Source organism: Aspergillus udagawae, assembly GCF_001078395.1.
Source record: "Aspergillus udagawae IFM 46973 DNA, scaffold_7, whole genome shotgun sequence".
NCBI lineage: Eukaryota > Fungi > Ascomycota > Eurotiomycetes > Eurotiales > Aspergillaceae > Aspergillus > Aspergillus udagawae.
The window spans coordinates 72,858-89,275 of record NW_025091270.1 but is presented as its reverse complement, the minus strand read 5'-3'; the positions used below and the strand labels follow the sequence as shown (position 1 = coordinate 89,275).

Genomic DNA, 16,418 nt, shown 5'->3' with positions numbered 1-16,418 from the left:
GGATCAGATGGACAAGGGGATTACCATTTCACTGGGACTGCGTGTATGCAGTGCAACGTCGAATTTTTAAAAATGGCAAGTTTAGAATGTCTGTTTGATCCCCTGTCTAGCTGACAGGATGTCTAACCCCACAATTTTGATAAACACAGTAAGCGAGAGCCCGAACCCCTTCGATGGTTCCCATCCACGTGCTCTCTTTCCCACACATGCGAGGTTATCACACGTGGATGACCCAGCACCTCCTGCTGTTGCAGAATCATGACAGTGAAGAGAGAAATTGCTGGAACCTTGACATTAAACCCTGTCTAATACGTAATCAAACACCCTGCCTATAGTGGGATATCGAGGTATTGTTCCTCCACGTGGCGACAAGGAAGCGTCAGGTGGTAACTGATCCATGCAACCTCATTCGTCTGTTGTATCTGTAGGAGGCTTTTTTTTATCTCAGCATTGAGTGCACCCCTGAAAATAATGGAAACCACTGCTCGGGCTAAATCGTGCACATGCACTGTGCATCCACGCCTACTCTCAGTGCCTTATGGGCCCCTAACCTCTCTTTTGTCACGATTTCATTGCCTCCCGTCCTTCTTTAGCCCCGTTTGGAAAATGTCGGCAACCAAAAGCCCATCTGTTGCAGCCGGGAGGTCTGCAAGGCATCCGACCCGTTGGACTGATCTCAAGGCTCATTGGCTAACTCTGACGCAGACAACATACCGTTGACAGATCCTACTGAAGCCAGCCTTCTCTTTGTGAGTAGACTGGATCCCATTTGCAAGAAAGTATCGAATCGTCGTATGTCATTGGATGGCAATCAGAGGTTGAGGAACAGCTTCAGAGGGCGGAACAGAATCGGTTGGCCGCTGTGGGAGGTCAGGCTGGCCCTTTTTTCGTTGGTTGCAGGGGAGACTATCTACTCTATGTCATATACACTCCGCTTCTTTTGTAAGGAACTCTCTGCTTGGGATATCACACAACGCCCTTGTAGGTCGAATACTTCCATCAAGCTTCCTAGCCTTCCCTGATTCTCAAATCTCTCATCCCTCACCACCGGGTCATCATCAACTACATCATCTTCGTAGTTCTGCGTCCAGTGCGTACATGACTCTCATTATACATTATGATCTATATCCCCTTATCTAGCAACAGCAAATTTGGTAAACAATGGGTCCTTTAGGAGCCGATCCAAGCAATTTCCCTCCACGCCGACAAGGACCTCCAGTCCACCATCTGGTAGCCTCGGAAGCACGACCTGAAGGCCATTAACAACACCGACATGCGGCGTACGAACGGCCTCAATTCTGTCTCCTAGTACAGTACCCCACTCGAGACCATATAGGTCAAATTTCACCCATGAGCTCAGGAGGCAATTGAATCCAGGGACATCCAGGAAAGCAGTGGCAACTAGTCGGTCAACATCTTCAAGCTGCTCCTCGAGAGCGATAGTATCATCCGTCCATTCCTCATCGGCGTTCAGAATGGCCTTGCGGATCATCACCGCCAAATCGGCAATTTTGAGGGTGCTTAAAATCTTTCTAACAGGTGCCGATACTGCAATGTATTCCATGAAACAACCCAAAGTCTGTGGGTGAACCTTTGGGTTCGTTCGTAGCCGACCGTCAATTGCGATGTTGAAGACAGACGTAGGATCACCTTTCAATGTATCTAGGGGGTTTTGAACAGCCATCAAGGTACGCCAGAGCAGTGCCGAGAGAGCATCGTTAGTAGATACCCATTGTTGACCATGAGACTCGGTGGCATTTGCAGGTGACGCCTCCGCCTTCAAACTCTTCAAGGAGTCTTTAGAGAAATAGAAAACCTGGCCTCGATGATTGGGAGACATCATCTTCGGCGGTGGTGATGTTGGTGTGAAAGGTAGAATAGTCCACTCTGGATGATCTTTAATATTTCCGGCATTGCGGCCTGATGGTTTTCTCGCTCTTTCGCGGTCTCCCCAAATCTCTACTGGCAAGTTCAAGGACACACCCTCCAATCCCTGAGCTCGACGACAGGCGTCTGCCCAAATTTGGGTCCAGATATACCAAGAAGTCCCATCTCCACTCAAATGCAGAAGATTCCACCCCAGAATCAGTCCTCCTCGAATGAAGCTAGCCTGCACGAGAGAAGTGCGAACCTTTTCTCCAGGAACTGGCCAGATTGGCGCAGGGCAGAATGTCTCAGCATCAAAGTATGATACGGGGAAGCCTTTACCCTTTAGCTGCTTAAAGCTCAATGGGAACGAATCGCGCAGGTCTTTGACAGCAATTCGAGCAGCATCCTCCTCCTCTATTTTGCGATATCTCATAACACCTTTCTTCTGAATGTCGGTATCGGGTATACACTCGCACGCGACTTCAGGAATTTCTCGCGCAAGAGTTTCGTAGCCAATTTGAAGGACCTGGGAGACCTTGTTGATGTCGTAATCTTTCCCAAGGTGGAAGAGGAAAATGTAACGGACATAGCCTTTGGGTGCAATCCGTTCAAGAGGTGTGAGCTGAGGGATCTCCCTGTACTCGATTGAACCCATTGTGATCAGACCTGTTCTGAACTGTAAGATGCCAGGGAAACGTTGATTCAACGAAAAGCAGGGGAATACACAACATTTGAATCCTGTCAGTCCCTCATTTTCGTAGAACCACTAATGAAACTAGTACAGAGTATAACTAATTTTATTGTTCATGTTCCTATCTTTTCCGTCAATTTTCCTGCCTAATCTACGTCCAACCACTTAGAGAATAATAATAATAATGAAAATAATGATAATACTAACAACTATGCGACTGCAATGCAATTCTATGTATTATTGCCCAACTTCAAGTTTTCAATCTAACTAAAGATTAGTGCTTACTCAGAGGCTTTGGGGCGTGGCACTCTCTGAATCTCAGGCTACAGATCCACTCAAGACATGTTGACCAACAGACGATGAAGCGAATGAGGCATGTGCGTCAGAACGTGACGGAGACCCTTACTCTGACAGCTTCGCGAGGAGAAGAACAGAAGTCCTCACTTCCAAACAATAACTGACTAGCGGTAGAATCATCCTTCTGTTAATTTCCACCATAAACTCTGTGCCACTAAGCTTGGAAACATGGCAGGCTTCGAAGTTGTGATTGTGGGAGGAAGTACGGTACAGTTCAAGAAAACCTTCCATGCCGGAAACTGGAGATGCTCTTACAAACGTAATCTACAGGTTGGGCACCTGTATGTCTCTGAAAAGGATCGTTATTTTCTAGCAGAATCTACGTAGAGAAAACACCATCCTGGTTGACTCTCAGATCTATATCTGCCTCGCTGCTCTCCTCTCATGACCGGCCTTTCGAAGCTGCTGTATGACTACCACCGTTGAAGATGCCGCTCAGAGAGCTAGGGACTTGAACATGATATCTGGACTGGCGTTGAGTCATGCCACGAGGCAGTTGTCAAGGCAGGAGACTCGCCAAGGGAGGGCGGCATTCCACGTACATTAGTATCGAGATTGAATGAACAGATAGTGAAAGTCCAACTCACGCCGGAACTATGCTAATCAATGGCTATGACTTCCAACAGACAACTTCCCCATGCAACAGTCCGAACCACGCATCTTCGTCCTCTACAAAGGCCCTCCATCCCACCGCAATCTTGTTCAAGTCCCCTTCGGTTGCAAATCCTTCGTTAACTGCCATTAACGCAAATCCAGAAGACCGTGCTCTTTCTTCCATTGAACCACCCCAGTACTTCCGTTCATCGGGACTGCTGAAACACCAAGAGCCAGCACTCGTCTTGATATTCTCCCGATGAAAGCCACCTTTCTTGGCCCAAGTATGAATGAATCTTCCAGGGTGTAGATTGCCACCTTTTGCTCGCGACATTCGTTCTCCCAACTCTTGCCAAGCAGTGATGCCCTCTGACTCTGGGTACCAAGTTAATGAAGCAGATTCGCGCACGGCCACAATCCCACCTTGCTTGGCCACGCGCCGCATTTCTTTGAACGTCTGCACCGGATCTGCGATATGCTGCAGAACCTGGTGCGCATGGACAATGTCGAAAGTGTTGTCAGGAAATGGCAGATTGTGAATGTCGCCGACCAGAAAACTGACGTTGGTTGCACTCTCCGAGGAAGCAAGGGCGCGGGCAGCCTCAAGGGGTTCAGGAACATGTTCCACGCCTGTGACGTGTCCACGGGGTACGCGTTTGGCAAAATCGACGGTCATGCTTCCTGGGCCGCAGCCTACGTCAAGGATTTGAAAGTCTGGCTGGATGTAGGGGAGTATATACGATGCTGAGTTGGAGAGGGTACGCCAGCCATGGATTTGGAGGACTGAGCTGGAGTGGTCTGTCGTGTAGACTTCGGGCATTTTGATGTCTTGTTTGATTTGTGAATTTGTCAAAGAGATAAGAGGTCAAAGCCTTGAATTATAAGCTTGGATAGTGTGTTTTTCATAAAGCCGCGTCGACCTTTAGATGCTTTTAATTCCAGCAGAATTCCTCGTGAGACTGGTGCTATCTCCCTGATTTCCACTCTGAGTCTGGACTGGTGATGCGAAAACACGCTGTAAGAGGAATTTCTACAAGGTGATGGCTCGGAACTGCAACGGAACTCCGTGCTGTTCCAATAAAATTCGGGGTTCCGAGGACTCTCTCCGAAGAGCCTTAGGTTTGCCATCTCTTCCATAAGGCTTCGAGAAACCCAACTTTATCTCAGTACGTTTCCACCACAAATCTGTGGCGCCGGAGTACGCTCAATACGCAGATAAAAGTTGTTTCACGACATCGAGGAGCACTGGTCTTCAGGGATCGCAACTTCCACACGCTGGTGCGCGAGCGAGAGTTGAAGTCCATCTGGTGTTTTTTTCCACGAAATGGCCTACAACATTGGGCCCAAAGGTGCAAGAGACTCCATGATCATTCTCTCCCTGGCCAGTGATATCTTTATGGGGATCAGCTCAGAGGAGGTCACACAACAGTCCGCAATCGGGGATCTATTACAATTCCATCGCTGATGGGGACTGCATGGATACTTGCATCTGAGCAAGAAAAGAGCGCATATCAGTTGCACGCATTATCCGACAAGTTTGCTCCATGGTGTCGAGATTGAGGCTCAGTCGGTCATGTATGGCAAAGATCTTGTCTTCTACGATGGTCACAATGGGCAAACAGTTGGAGCAACTGGCGAATGTCTCTCAAACCTTTTATGTTATATCGCCGCTCCTACCCATGCCGTTTAAGATGTGCACTCATGATTGTCGCCGGAGATAAAGAAATCCTCCGAGAATTTGATATTGTTGTCCAGGAGAAGGCAGATACACTCGATCGATTGTCTGCTTCGATCAACATAATCGCCCAGGAACAACTAGTTGGCCTTGGGTGGGCAAGCCCCATAGTCAAGTAGCCGTGGGGGGTCGTGGTACTTGTCGTGGACGGCAAGTGAGTGGTATACGTTTTCACTGGTCCCAGTTAGAAGGAAGCGCTACTCTCAAGCATCTAATCAAAGGCAAACATGAGCTCGTCGTCCAATTTTATACTGATGCTATCGATCTTGTGCTTGCACCATGATTTCAAGTTGCCAGAGCTGTACACGCAGAGTCTGCCATGCGCGTATCCATGTGCGCAGAGTTCGACCTAAACAACCCTCGAATCAGAGATGTGCAGCCCCACAGTTCATTCCCAGCAACATTGTTAAAGACCCCTGGGAGGACTGGCTATATTGATTTCGAACGAGGACATTGTGCAGCTGTTCACCCTCTCGAGGCACAGTCGCCTGACAATGAAGGGCCGGGTAGAAGTTGGAGAGATTGCCCAACATTCCTACGATATAGCGGATGAAAGTAATTCTCACAATCAGTGAATTTTAAAAGCTCCTTTTTTCAGTAGCTCCAATCACACTCCCGATTAGGAACTCATCTACTCACCTCATCCAGACTGCCCTTAGAAGCCACGTTGAAAGAGACGACCCTTGATATATTCGCTAATCAGTCCGAGCTAGCCGTACATAAGGGTATGCTTGAACCGTTTGCTTGGAGGGTTAATAAGTAATTAGCTGTGCTGGAAACCAATGAGTCTGCCTACTATATAGCGAAATCCCAGCCTCGGCTCGGTCTTCTTTATCAACTTAAATTGAATGTAATGGGTTATTCATGGTAAATACATTCCAGCGATACTTCGTTGAGTTGGCTGAGCCCCGTAACTAGCAGGCGACTACGATCATGAGTCAACCCATCGTAATGAGGCGTGGTGCATATGAACAATCTGTCGAGTCTATTCCTGAATGTTAGCTTTAGCGAAACATGGATACTGTGTTTCTGATTGTTTTAAAAGGTTACAGCCGCTTCACCCGCCGGACGGGCTCGGCCCACACTTAACAGGCACAGCGTTTGCTCTAAAAGTACTGTATCTCGAACCTAGGTAGCTTCTATCCTACCATCACAGGGTACATCAGTGGTCTTACTTGTCTCGCACGTAGCATCCAGGGATACCAGGGTAGGTGGTGGCCTACTGCAAGGTTCTCGCTGATAATCAACCAAAAAGATAGCATCGGAGGGCGGGACTAGATCCTGGATACAATGGGCCAATGCAGAATATGACTCTCCTCTATTTCAGATAGATCACGCTAGCTCTATTATTCCTTTCATCGTACCCTCTCATCACCTCTCCCATCGCAGAAAAGCCACAGCAGCCCGTAGAAAGCCTTTGCCCAAGAAGGTCTAGTTGGCGTACTTGCTCCAGGAGCGTAGACGCTTTCCATACTGTCAAATAATTAGCCAATGGTCCAGGTTCTGAGGCGCTATGCAAGTATCTCACCCGTTCCAAAATGAAAGGTAAAGGGACCATAGCAACGGAAATAAAACCTAACATGCTCGATGACCATCCAATGCCAAGCGACTTCAACATTTGAGGAGCAGCTAAAGGCAATGCTCCCCCGAAAGAGCTCCGGAAGAACGTATTTCCAGCAAAGACACTTGCTACATATCTTGGATAGGATTCCCCCAGGTAATTGAGGATAGATTGAAAGGTGAGATAAAATCCTGGTGCAAAGAAAGCAGTCGCAATGATAGGAACGATCCAATGTATGCTACAAACGTGATGTTAGTGCTCTCTTCCATACATGCAAATGGCTATGATGCGCTTACCTCTCTCGAGACGTCCATGCAAATAGAAAGAGGCAAATAGGGATGCAAATCGCTCCGACTTGGCCAGGGACAAGGCGAGCTTCAGGCTCCACGATGGATTCTGGCTTTGCGACCCGCGGCTGGTATGAAAAATATAACCATAGCATGTATGCAATGACAGATACTACGGCACCAACGAGGATCCCGAAGAATGCAACTAGAATCCAAGTTAAACCAGATCAGAGAGGTTTTGAGTCAACACTTACGGCCCTGTTGGATGGCAGTAAAATGGTAAATTCCATCAAACACTATCGCCAGTGAGTTAGTTGAAAGCAACTGCAATGGTAGTGTCTGATTGACTCACCGAATGGGAAAAACTCAAACCACAGGTACAGGACGCCATAGATCAGCATCGTATGCATGTTAACAAACAGAATTACCGGGTCCATGCAAGACAGTTTGAAGTCATCAATTGTTTGCTTCATAATGCGCAGAGCAAAGTTTGCCTCCGGTGTATTCAATTCAGCTTGACTCCGATATGCAGAGTTCCCCGTCTGGCGGCGGAGTCGCTGTGCTCGGCGTAGAAGGATATTGGCGTTCAGCGTCTCGGGCAGACAGAAAAATATGAACACCGTCGTGAGAGCCGTGACACCTGAAAGGAGCCATAGAGTCGCTGTCCATGTTTTCCAACGCTCTCTGCGTGGTCCATTAGCTTATATAAATATCGCCTGGTTGGAATAGGTAGCCCTTACAACACAAGAGTCCCAAGAATCTGAGGTAACCAAAATCAGCTCAGATGCATCAAGTAGCTCAAAGGCAAGTGACATACCGGTCCTAAAATCGGCCCACAGACTCCGCTGACCGCATACAGAGCAATGACATATGGAATCTGGCCCGGATCATAGACCTCCATCAGTGTAGCACCTCCCACACTAATAGGTGCGCTCCCAACTAGGCCTCCACAAAAGCGCAAAATTAGAATTGTTTGCAGATTCCTCGCGAGGGCAGTCCCGATATTAAACAAGCAGAATGCAAGGGAACCAAGGACATATACTGGAGTACGTCCAATTGACGGCATGCTCGACAGGGGAGAAAGCTGGAATCATTTTGTGATTAGCAGACTAGTAGGATATAAGGTGTGACTGGGTGATGTAGACGTACAATGAGAGGCCCAATGCCATACGCTATTACAAAAAGGGAGAGTCCCAGAGTCCCCTCGGCATTTGTCGCATCAAACACCTCCTCGATCTTGGGGATACTCGGCGTGAAAATTGCTGATGCCGCATAGAAGCTGAAGTTCAACAGCATCACATCGATCATGACAACAGTCTTTGCCAACATTGGCCAATTCCTGGGCATGTCGGGGTCTCTGGGCCCGCTGAAATCTACCAGGATATGGTCAAGAGTATCGGAAGAAGCAGCCGACAAACTTGGGTTTGTAGCTGCTTCACTTTTCGATATTGGGATACCTGATGCTGGAAAAAGTTTGTCATCAGAGACATAGTTCAGGATTCGTCCGAATGTGCTTTCTCGCAATATGACCTCCATCTTCGAAGTCGCAACACCCGCGTAGAAATTGCTTCTTATACTTTAAGTGAGTCAAGTTATGAATGGTGCACAGTAATTGACTATTTGGAGAAAATATAAAGGAGAAAAGCAAGCTTAGCATCCTCCATGGTCCTTCCGCTTGAATATTTATAGATGACTTGAATGAGCCGTTCGGAATTCCATCTCGGAATTCCGAGAGTATATTCGAGTTACTAATATGGCCTCACGGCAAGCGGTCGGAGTACCCGGTGCTCATCGAGTTCGCTCTCTGACTGTTTTTCAGATCTGATTTCATGATTTTGGGATCTTCTCCTCACCTCTGTGAATTTCCATATCGTGGGCCATGATCAGATCCATCACATCCAAAACTGAGGTTCGTCCTCCACGCAGAAAAGCGTGTAGTAACTGCATCAAGTCCAAGGTTCGGTGCAATCTAGAGCGACCCGCGTGCTCTCGGTGCGGATCGACTGGTCGAATCTGCGTCTATAGTACGACAGTTTCAGTCTTGGAGCAACGACACTCTCGCCCGCAAGAGGGAGACAGGGGAGAAACCGAACCCCTAGAAAGCCACAGGACGCCTCTGCTTTCAGTTCCACACCTCGGCTCAGCAATGTTACAGACGCCACATTCTCTGTCTTATACCCCGAGTCCTCCTGCCAACGCTACTCTTTGGAGTCCGCCAGGCCCGCAGTTCCAGAGAAAACCCCTCAGAGCGTTGCCCAAGGAGAAGGAGCTTGACTTCGAAGAGATCAATATAACTCCCACCTCTAATGCAGAGGATATTCGAGACCGATGGCTAAGGCCCTTTTTCATGTCTACGCTCGGGCGGAGTGAAACCCCAAAAGCCTACCACCCTTATACTGTGCAGTTTATTGCGCGGATCCTGAGAACTTACCCGCGATATATGCTGAGAGACAGACTAGTCCCTCCCATTATTCATCAAGCCCAGGTCAGGGAGAATGCGACTCCTCGAGCACTGGCAAACTGCTACAGTCTAGTACGTATGTGGGAACAGGCAGTCCCAGGGAGTGAGGAGATAGTCATAAATACATTTGAACGGGAGATGGAAAGGCTCGCTAGTGAGGTATGCACATTTCTTTGCTGGATGAAGTATGAAACACACATGTGTAACGAATTTATAGAGTTCCAGCCAACATGACTACGAACTCCTGTCTGCCTTCCAAGCTTACCTGATCTACTCAATCTTGATGTATTTTTCCCCCCAAGGTGGTTTCACAGACACGACTATGGTAACCCTTATGGAGATGGCATTTCGGACCGCTCGAAACGGCCTCTTCTGTGCCGCTGAGTTAGCACGGACTAGACCAACATGGGAATCCTGGATTGTGGCGGCCGCGAAACGCCGTGCAGTCTTCACTCTATACCTCTTCAGCAGCATCTATAACGAAGACCGGTTGCTGCCCAATTTTGTCGCAGAGGAGCTGAGAGGCGTTTACGCACCGGGTAATAAGGCATTATGGGAAGCCAATGACCGAGAAACGTGGAATAAGGAGTACGATCGGTACCTATTAGACTGGGAGGATGGAAGCTTGGAGATATCCGAACTATGGGCATCCCCGGAGACAGAGGAGCCCGAGCGAAGGAGAAGAATCGAACGTTGGGTTCAAACAGTCGACGAATTTGGGATGATGATATTTAGCGTTTGCGCTCATATCCATGGTTGCTGACTTGCAATTATCTGATCTCCACCGATCGTATACGTACCTCGTTTTAATCCGCTGTCACAATTAAGGCATGTGTACATAAGTACGTGCTGACCATTCGCGTTCGAAGACCTGCTGGCTCCTACTAGCTATCCTTGTACATACTATTCGTCATGACAATTCATATCCCGTCGAAACTCGGCGCCTCGCAAAAGCTGTAGTCCTCTATGTACCTGGATCCTTTCTGCAGCCCTTGTGGCACGCGGCCTTAAAGTCTCTGGCATGCCTTTCCTAGTCAAGTACTGCACATTGGGCTTTACTCCTGCACAGCCTGCTAAGTCTAATGATCTTAGTGGTGTGCAGTCCTTATTATCTACTAGGTCAACATCTGGAGGGGGGCAAAAAGAAGTTACGTCTGTAGTTCCAACTTATTAACAAAACAAAAACGAGCGCGATAGTCATGGTTTTACTATCAAGTTAATCATAAAAAGTCATCTCTTAGATTGAAGCACCGGCTATGCGATATGATTGCAGGATCAATCTGCGAGAGACTTATATTTACCAATGTTCGGCTTGCCAGTGTAGTACTCCGGATCCTCCTCCATGCTTACCCCAGCCTCCTCCAGTAAATGAGGGAACCACCTCAGCATTCGGTCGCGAAACACTTCATATCCAGCTCCCTTCCGCAGCACCTTCATATTCTCTGCATCGAAGTTCACGCCACCGCGCTTGTACACTTGCCATTTCTGCAGACCGTAATCCACGACCAAGTCTACCGCATTGATCACTTTTGGCTCAATATCTTCAATCCGGAATCGCTGCCCCTGGCCGGTCAGATTGGCAGAAGTTCCGAATGTTAACATGCCCTGGGGGTCCTCGTCACAAAGGCGACCGAGTTCCCGCAAAAATGGGCCTTCAGGAACTGCGATGCTAACTGTATTGCCCTTCGTGACCTGCGATAGCGTTGCCGGATCAAGAGCCGCCAAACGTGGGTGAAGGTTTTCGGTATCATATTTAGCAATGATCCCGACAATCATCGCCATGTCCTCTGTCAGGACCCGTGTCATCTCAAACTTGGCCTCGGAGAGCACATGGATGTCCCGATGTTGTTTGTATGTCCCGATGATGCCGATGTTGTGGCCCTGCCGACGATCTTTGGCCGAGAAAATCCGCTGGATTCCGGCCTGTGTGCTGGCCAAGAGTGCGTAGCCCACATCGGTTGGGATTATGACGACTCCACCGCCTTTTAGAGTGTTGTAGGCTTGTTTAGCATCATGATGGACGTTGGGCACAGTGCCTTGTTCGGGTATGAATCGGGGAGCCATTCACGGTCAACTTTAGTAGTAGTATTAGGGGGCCGAAGGATGTAGGCAGCAAGTTCACTGAACATATATTGGCGGGGTTTGAGAAGATTTCTCTTTTCTATCAGTTCGCCAAGTTCTCATTGGGTATTCGCGACCACGATTAAGATCTTCATTCGGTGTCGTTCAACTTTCTTCTCGAGTTGAGTCGAATCAAGCCACCGGCTCCACGCCTTGTAGTGTTCTTCTGTCGTCGCTTCGGTAGAATAGGAAGAGCCGACATCGAAGATTCAAAACGCAACGTACGCTCGAGTACATGAACGCGAGATTACTACGAGACAAAGTAAAAATATGTGGTACGAGTAAATGCGACAATGTCATGATGACGTCGACCTCACCACGCATACCACGCTTACTCAAGAGTATGCCTTGTTGAGTGTGTTATGGGAAGAGCACGGCATTAGATTACTAAATATTTCACAGTCTTCAGCCTGCCGATCTTGTGAAGATGCTCCCTTACTAGTATTGTGGCATGATTTGAAACTTAGAATTTCCCCACATTTATGGCGCCCTCACGAAAAAATAATATATACAAAAAAAAAAAAAAAAAAATTGAAAGAAAAAAAAGAAAAAACCACACGTAAGGCTATCAATCCCAGCTGAGAGCTTAGTCTTTAGTGTACACTTTGTCGTGAGCCTTTATCCTCTCATCAAAGGCACTGGGTGGGAACTTATGGCCTATAGCGAACGCGGGTTTTGCCTACAGCCTACTATACTGTGCTGATGTTTGGGCCCTGACATTGCAAACTTTTACTATCTTCAAGCTACAATGATTGTGTATCTTACATTTGCGAATATTATTGTACGAAAGTGGGCACTTATTGGCATAATATCATTTTGCAGTATAGCTATGTAGAACATAGGAAGTGAACGAAAGGCAAAGGGGTTGGAGATATGATTAGAGTGGCATAACCGAGCCGCTAAAATCGAATCCAGCCCTCACTGAACTCGCAGTGGTGAGGGTTCGGTGCCTAGCCTAGGGAACTGCACTAGTTGTGGTTTCCCTACCCCTGAAACTGAATCCATTTGGTGAAACCCATTGGTTATACTCCATAGTTTTTGCAGTTTTATCAGTTTAGTAGCACTAACCTGCACTATGTTGCTTAGTAATCACTAATTTTAAAGTTTTCTCTAGAAATTCTAATATCACAAGATAGCCTAGTATCTAAGCTATTTGAATATGAAATATTAATTTAAAATATATAGTGGTTGCTGAGATATAAGGGAATAATCATCTCCATTAGAGTCAGTATGAAAGTGGTGGTAGTTTATATATATGCAGTAACCTTTATCTACTATGGCCTAAGAATGCTTTTTAACCATCACCTATTCAACTCTATAGATATTACATCAATATTTCATATATGTAGCATGACTGGGGTGTATGGTGTCCTATCGCCGTTCGCCGCACCTTTTAGTGTATACTATGTTATCTTAATAGTCGAATACTGTGCAAATTGTTCCGCAAATGTAGGAGGCCTTTGCAACATGTCCGTGATAACCCCAGCAAGACGACAACGGCCAGAACCGACAGATCTGTATCCTTGGGTATAACAGAATAAATCCTATCTCTGAGCTGCGTCTATTCTATCATTATATTTACCCAACGCATTTTTCACCAATCTCGACGAGAAACCAAATTTAATAGTAGGAACTTGACCACGAGAATATTGCTAATTCCTAGCTAGCGTCTCTCGTGCATCGGGACAGGAACCGGCGTTGTATTTATTCTGGTTGTCCGTGAATCCGAAAAGGAGTTGGTCTGACTGTGTCTTAAACCGCCAGGTTCTACTCAACGGCGCCAATATAGGAGACACTCATACGTTCACCCTAGACGTAACAGTCTTATGATTCTAGTAGACTATCGTAAGAGGCTGTCAACCCGAATGACCACCACGCTACGAAGCCATCTGGGCAGTATCTTCTTAGTTAGTATTGATACGGACACATTTCTGGCCTATATTCTTTTGACAGGCTCCATCCAGCAAGCAAAACTGGGTACCGCTGGAGAAGCTTAATTCTCGTAAGACATCCCACGCGATGAAAGTCAAAGGCACAGAAGAAAGTTAGGACGTCATTACATACAGAATATATCTAAAGCCAAACGGCGAGATAGCAGACGTTGTAGACAGCACTTCCCCGCATCGCTTGCGATTCCGACTTTCATCACAATCATAATGAGACACGGTTTCGTTCCCGAGTGGACCCACTTTAATGAACCCTAACATAAACTCTTGACGTTTGATTGAACGACTCTATCCTGTGTCTTCCGAGCGTTCCTAGTGATGATCTGGAGGCAAAAAAGCCCGCCTCCTGATTCTCTCACTTTTTTAAAAAGCTAGGCGTGAACCTTGTTCGATTGGATGAGACGTCGAGAGTTTGATAAGTAACCTTCACAGGCAAGAAGTGGTGTGGGACTGGCTGCTACTTGCTATGGTGTACTGCCATGGCCAATGTACGTATCCCCAAAAGGGGATGGGCGGTCATATCAAATTAAGTCAATAGGGACGGTGGATGAGTTAAAATGGGCCTAGTGTCCCTGTGATTCTCTGATGACTTGCTACTTCTATTTCTATCACCAACAATGATATCCGAAACATCAGAAACCAAATCTGGCTCTGCCGCACTGTCTCCAATTCAGTCGCAGCAGGTGGGCGAAATCCACAGTGACCCAGCCTACGCTCACGATGCCGTGTTTGGAGAAATCACAGAGGAAGGACCCAACTATCGCAATGTATGCCGCCTGTCAAGATACGTGATACCTTCAAAGACTGACAGTCTGCTAGGTAGGATGGCTTGGAACCGTTGCCCTCATGATGAAGACCCAGATTGGCCTTGGCGTCCTCTCTATTCCGTCTGCCTTTGATACCCTGGGATTAGTCCCCGGGGTGATTTGCCTTTGCACCATCGCCGTCATCACAACTTGGTCGGACTATATGGTCGGTGTCTTCAAGCTGCGCCATCGGGCGGTGTATGGGATTGATGACGCCGGGAAATTGATGTTCGGCCGCATTGGTCGTGAGGTGCTGGGAATTGCGTTCTGCCTTTGTACGTGTATCCCCCAAGCATAAAAAGAACATTCCAATGCTTACATGAAGGAGACTGGATTTTTGTCGCTGGGTCCGGAATGCTTGGTATCTCAATTGGCCTGAACGCAGTCTCGACGCACGGCGCGTGCACTGCTATCTTTGTTGCTATTGCTGCAATTGTGGGTTTTATGCTTGGGAGCATCCAGACTCTCAGCCGCATCAGCTGGCTCGCATGGATCGGACTAGCGTGCATACTTACTTCTAGTGCGCTTCACTTCCGTATATCCACCGATATGAGCTGACCTCCCCTTCAGTTTTCATCGTTACTATTGCGGTTGGCATCCAAGATCGTCCTGCCGCTGCGCCGCAAGACGGGGTTTGGACATCTGACTACAAGATAGTCAACAATCCCAGCTTTACGGAGGCCATCTCGGCCGTGTCTACCCTCGTTTTTGCATACGCAGGGACGCCGGCGTTTTTCCCCATTGTTTCTGAGATGCGTGATCCTCGATATTACGCTCGTGCATTGCTAGTCTGCCAGACCGGTGTGACTGCTATATACATTGCGATTGGTTGCGTGGTTTATTATTACTGCGGGTCCTACGTCGCTTCACCTGCCCTCGGCTCTGCTGGTGCGACTGTGAAGAAGGTCTGCTATGGTTTCGCTCTACCAGGGTTGATAGTTACTACGACCCTTGTCATACACGTAAGCGTGCATCACCGAGAGGGTAAGGGACCGAACGCTAACAGACTTGTAGGTGGCGGGGAAGTATATTTTTGTCCGCATCCTCCGAGGCTCCAAGCACTTGACTTCTAGCAGCTTCATACACTGGGGAACATGGCTCAGCTGCACCTTTGCCATTGCCATTTCAGCTTACGTTATTGCCAGCGCCATCCCCGTCTTCGGCGGCCTCGTCTCACTTGTCGGCGCCCTTCTTGGAACGTTGATGGCATTTCAACCGATGGGATGTATGTGGCTGTATGACAACAGGAGCAGGAGCAAGGATGACAGAAGCCCCAGGTGGGTTTTTATGGTTTGCTGGAGCGTGTTTGTTATAGCTTCAGGGACGTTTCTAATGATTGCCGGCACCTACGGCTCGGTCGTTGGCATCATTGACAGTTACAAAGTGTCTGGAGGCTCAGTCCCCTGGTCATGCGCTGACAACTCAAAGTCTGTCTAAGTTCTGTCTGGTATGTCGGACCCCTGTTGGCAATCGTATCGTGAGGGGTGATGCCAGATGGAGGCAGAACAGCCTTTGTCACCCAGAATTAAACCATATGGCCACTATTACGAGCTGAAGCTATGCCGACACATTTTTGGACTGCTTGCTCTACTATGATTTATGACTGGAGTAGCAAAATGCAGACCATTCTGAGTGCAGGATCGCTAATGTAGCATCATAAGCCGCACGATAGTCACACTAAACGTAAATAGCGAGGACAGTTAGAGCTCTTTGGCACTACACTTATGCTGCGAAGCTGATATATCTTGTTTTGGTTAAAGTGAAAGTAGCAGAGTTCTATTCAGAGAACAGAAATATGACACCAGTTAGATATGGTTGGTCGCCTTTTACTTGCTGTGGATGATGAAAAAGCACCAGGGTCAAGTTATAATGATGCGGCCAATATTAGCATGAGGCCATATTGTGGATCTAGAACTATTTTGAGATAGATCTATGTGTAATGCTGCGGGAAAAGTGACTTGATTTTTTTGAGCTTCGATTCTCGCGGTGT

At 47.6% G+C, this 16,418-nt stretch overlaps 6 protein-coding genes across 6 annotated transcripts; 2 read left to right on the top strand and 4 right to left on the bottom strand.

The window, feature by feature from the left end:
• Positions 1-1,132: 1,132 nt before the first annotated feature.
• Aud_008709 (uncharacterized protein) lies at positions 1,133-2,524 on the bottom strand (the record flags this gene model as incomplete). The annotated part of the gene is made up of 1 exon (XM_043293574.1): positions 1,133-2,524. The coding sequence occupies one exon, from the start codon at positions 2,522-2,524 to the stop codon at positions 1,133-1,135; it is 1,392 nt and encodes a 463-aa protein (XP_043149509.1).
• A 1,003-nt stretch (positions 2,525-3,527) lies between these two features.
• Aud_008708 (class I SAM-dependent methyltransferase) lies at positions 3,528-4,331 on the bottom strand (the record flags this gene model as incomplete). Its single annotated transcript, XM_043293573.1, has 1 exon — positions 3,528-4,331. The coding sequence occupies one exon, from the start codon at positions 4,329-4,331 to the stop codon at positions 3,528-3,530; it is 804 nt and encodes a 267-aa protein (XP_043149508.1).
• Positions 4,332-6,677: 2,346 nt separating this feature from the next.
• Positions 6,678-8,630, bottom strand: Aud_008707 (MFS transporter; the record flags this gene model as incomplete). The annotated part of the gene is made up of 8 exons (XM_043293572.1): positions 6,678-6,719; positions 6,775-7,045; positions 7,104-7,299; positions 7,349-7,390; positions 7,447-7,778; positions 7,835-7,854; positions 7,912-8,178; positions 8,244-8,630. The coding sequence occupies 8 exons, from the start codon at positions 8,628-8,630 to the stop codon at positions 6,678-6,680; spliced, it is 1,557 nt and encodes a 518-aa protein (XP_043149507.1).
• A 610-nt stretch (positions 8,631-9,240) lies between these two features.
• Aud_008706 (uncharacterized protein) lies at positions 9,241-10,318 on the top strand (the record flags this gene model as incomplete). The annotated part of the gene is made up of 2 exons (XM_043293571.1): positions 9,241-9,714; positions 9,773-10,318. The coding sequence occupies 2 exons, from the start codon at positions 9,241-9,243 to the stop codon at positions 10,316-10,318; spliced, it is 1,020 nt and encodes a 339-aa protein (XP_043149506.1).
• A 512-nt stretch (positions 10,319-10,830) lies between these two features.
• Aud_008705 (L-threonylcarbamoyladenylate synthase) lies at positions 10,831-11,619 on the bottom strand (the record flags this gene model as incomplete). The annotated part of the gene is made up of 1 exon (XM_043293570.1): positions 10,831-11,619. One exon carries the CDS (start codon positions 11,617-11,619, stop codon positions 10,831-10,833), a length of 789 nt encoding a protein of 262 aa, XP_043149505.1.
• Positions 11,620-14,239: 2,620 nt separating this feature from the next.
• On the top strand, positions 14,240-15,865 carry Aud_008704 (putative amino acid transporter (Mtr); the record flags this gene model as incomplete). Its single annotated transcript, XM_043293569.1, has 5 exons — positions 14,240-14,389; positions 14,442-14,703; positions 14,999-15,390; positions 15,443-15,653; positions 15,744-15,865. The coding sequence occupies 5 exons, from the start codon at positions 14,240-14,242 to the stop codon at positions 15,863-15,865; spliced, it is 1,137 nt and encodes a 378-aa protein (XP_043149504.1).
• Between the last annotated feature and the right edge of the window lie 553 nt (positions 15,866-16,418).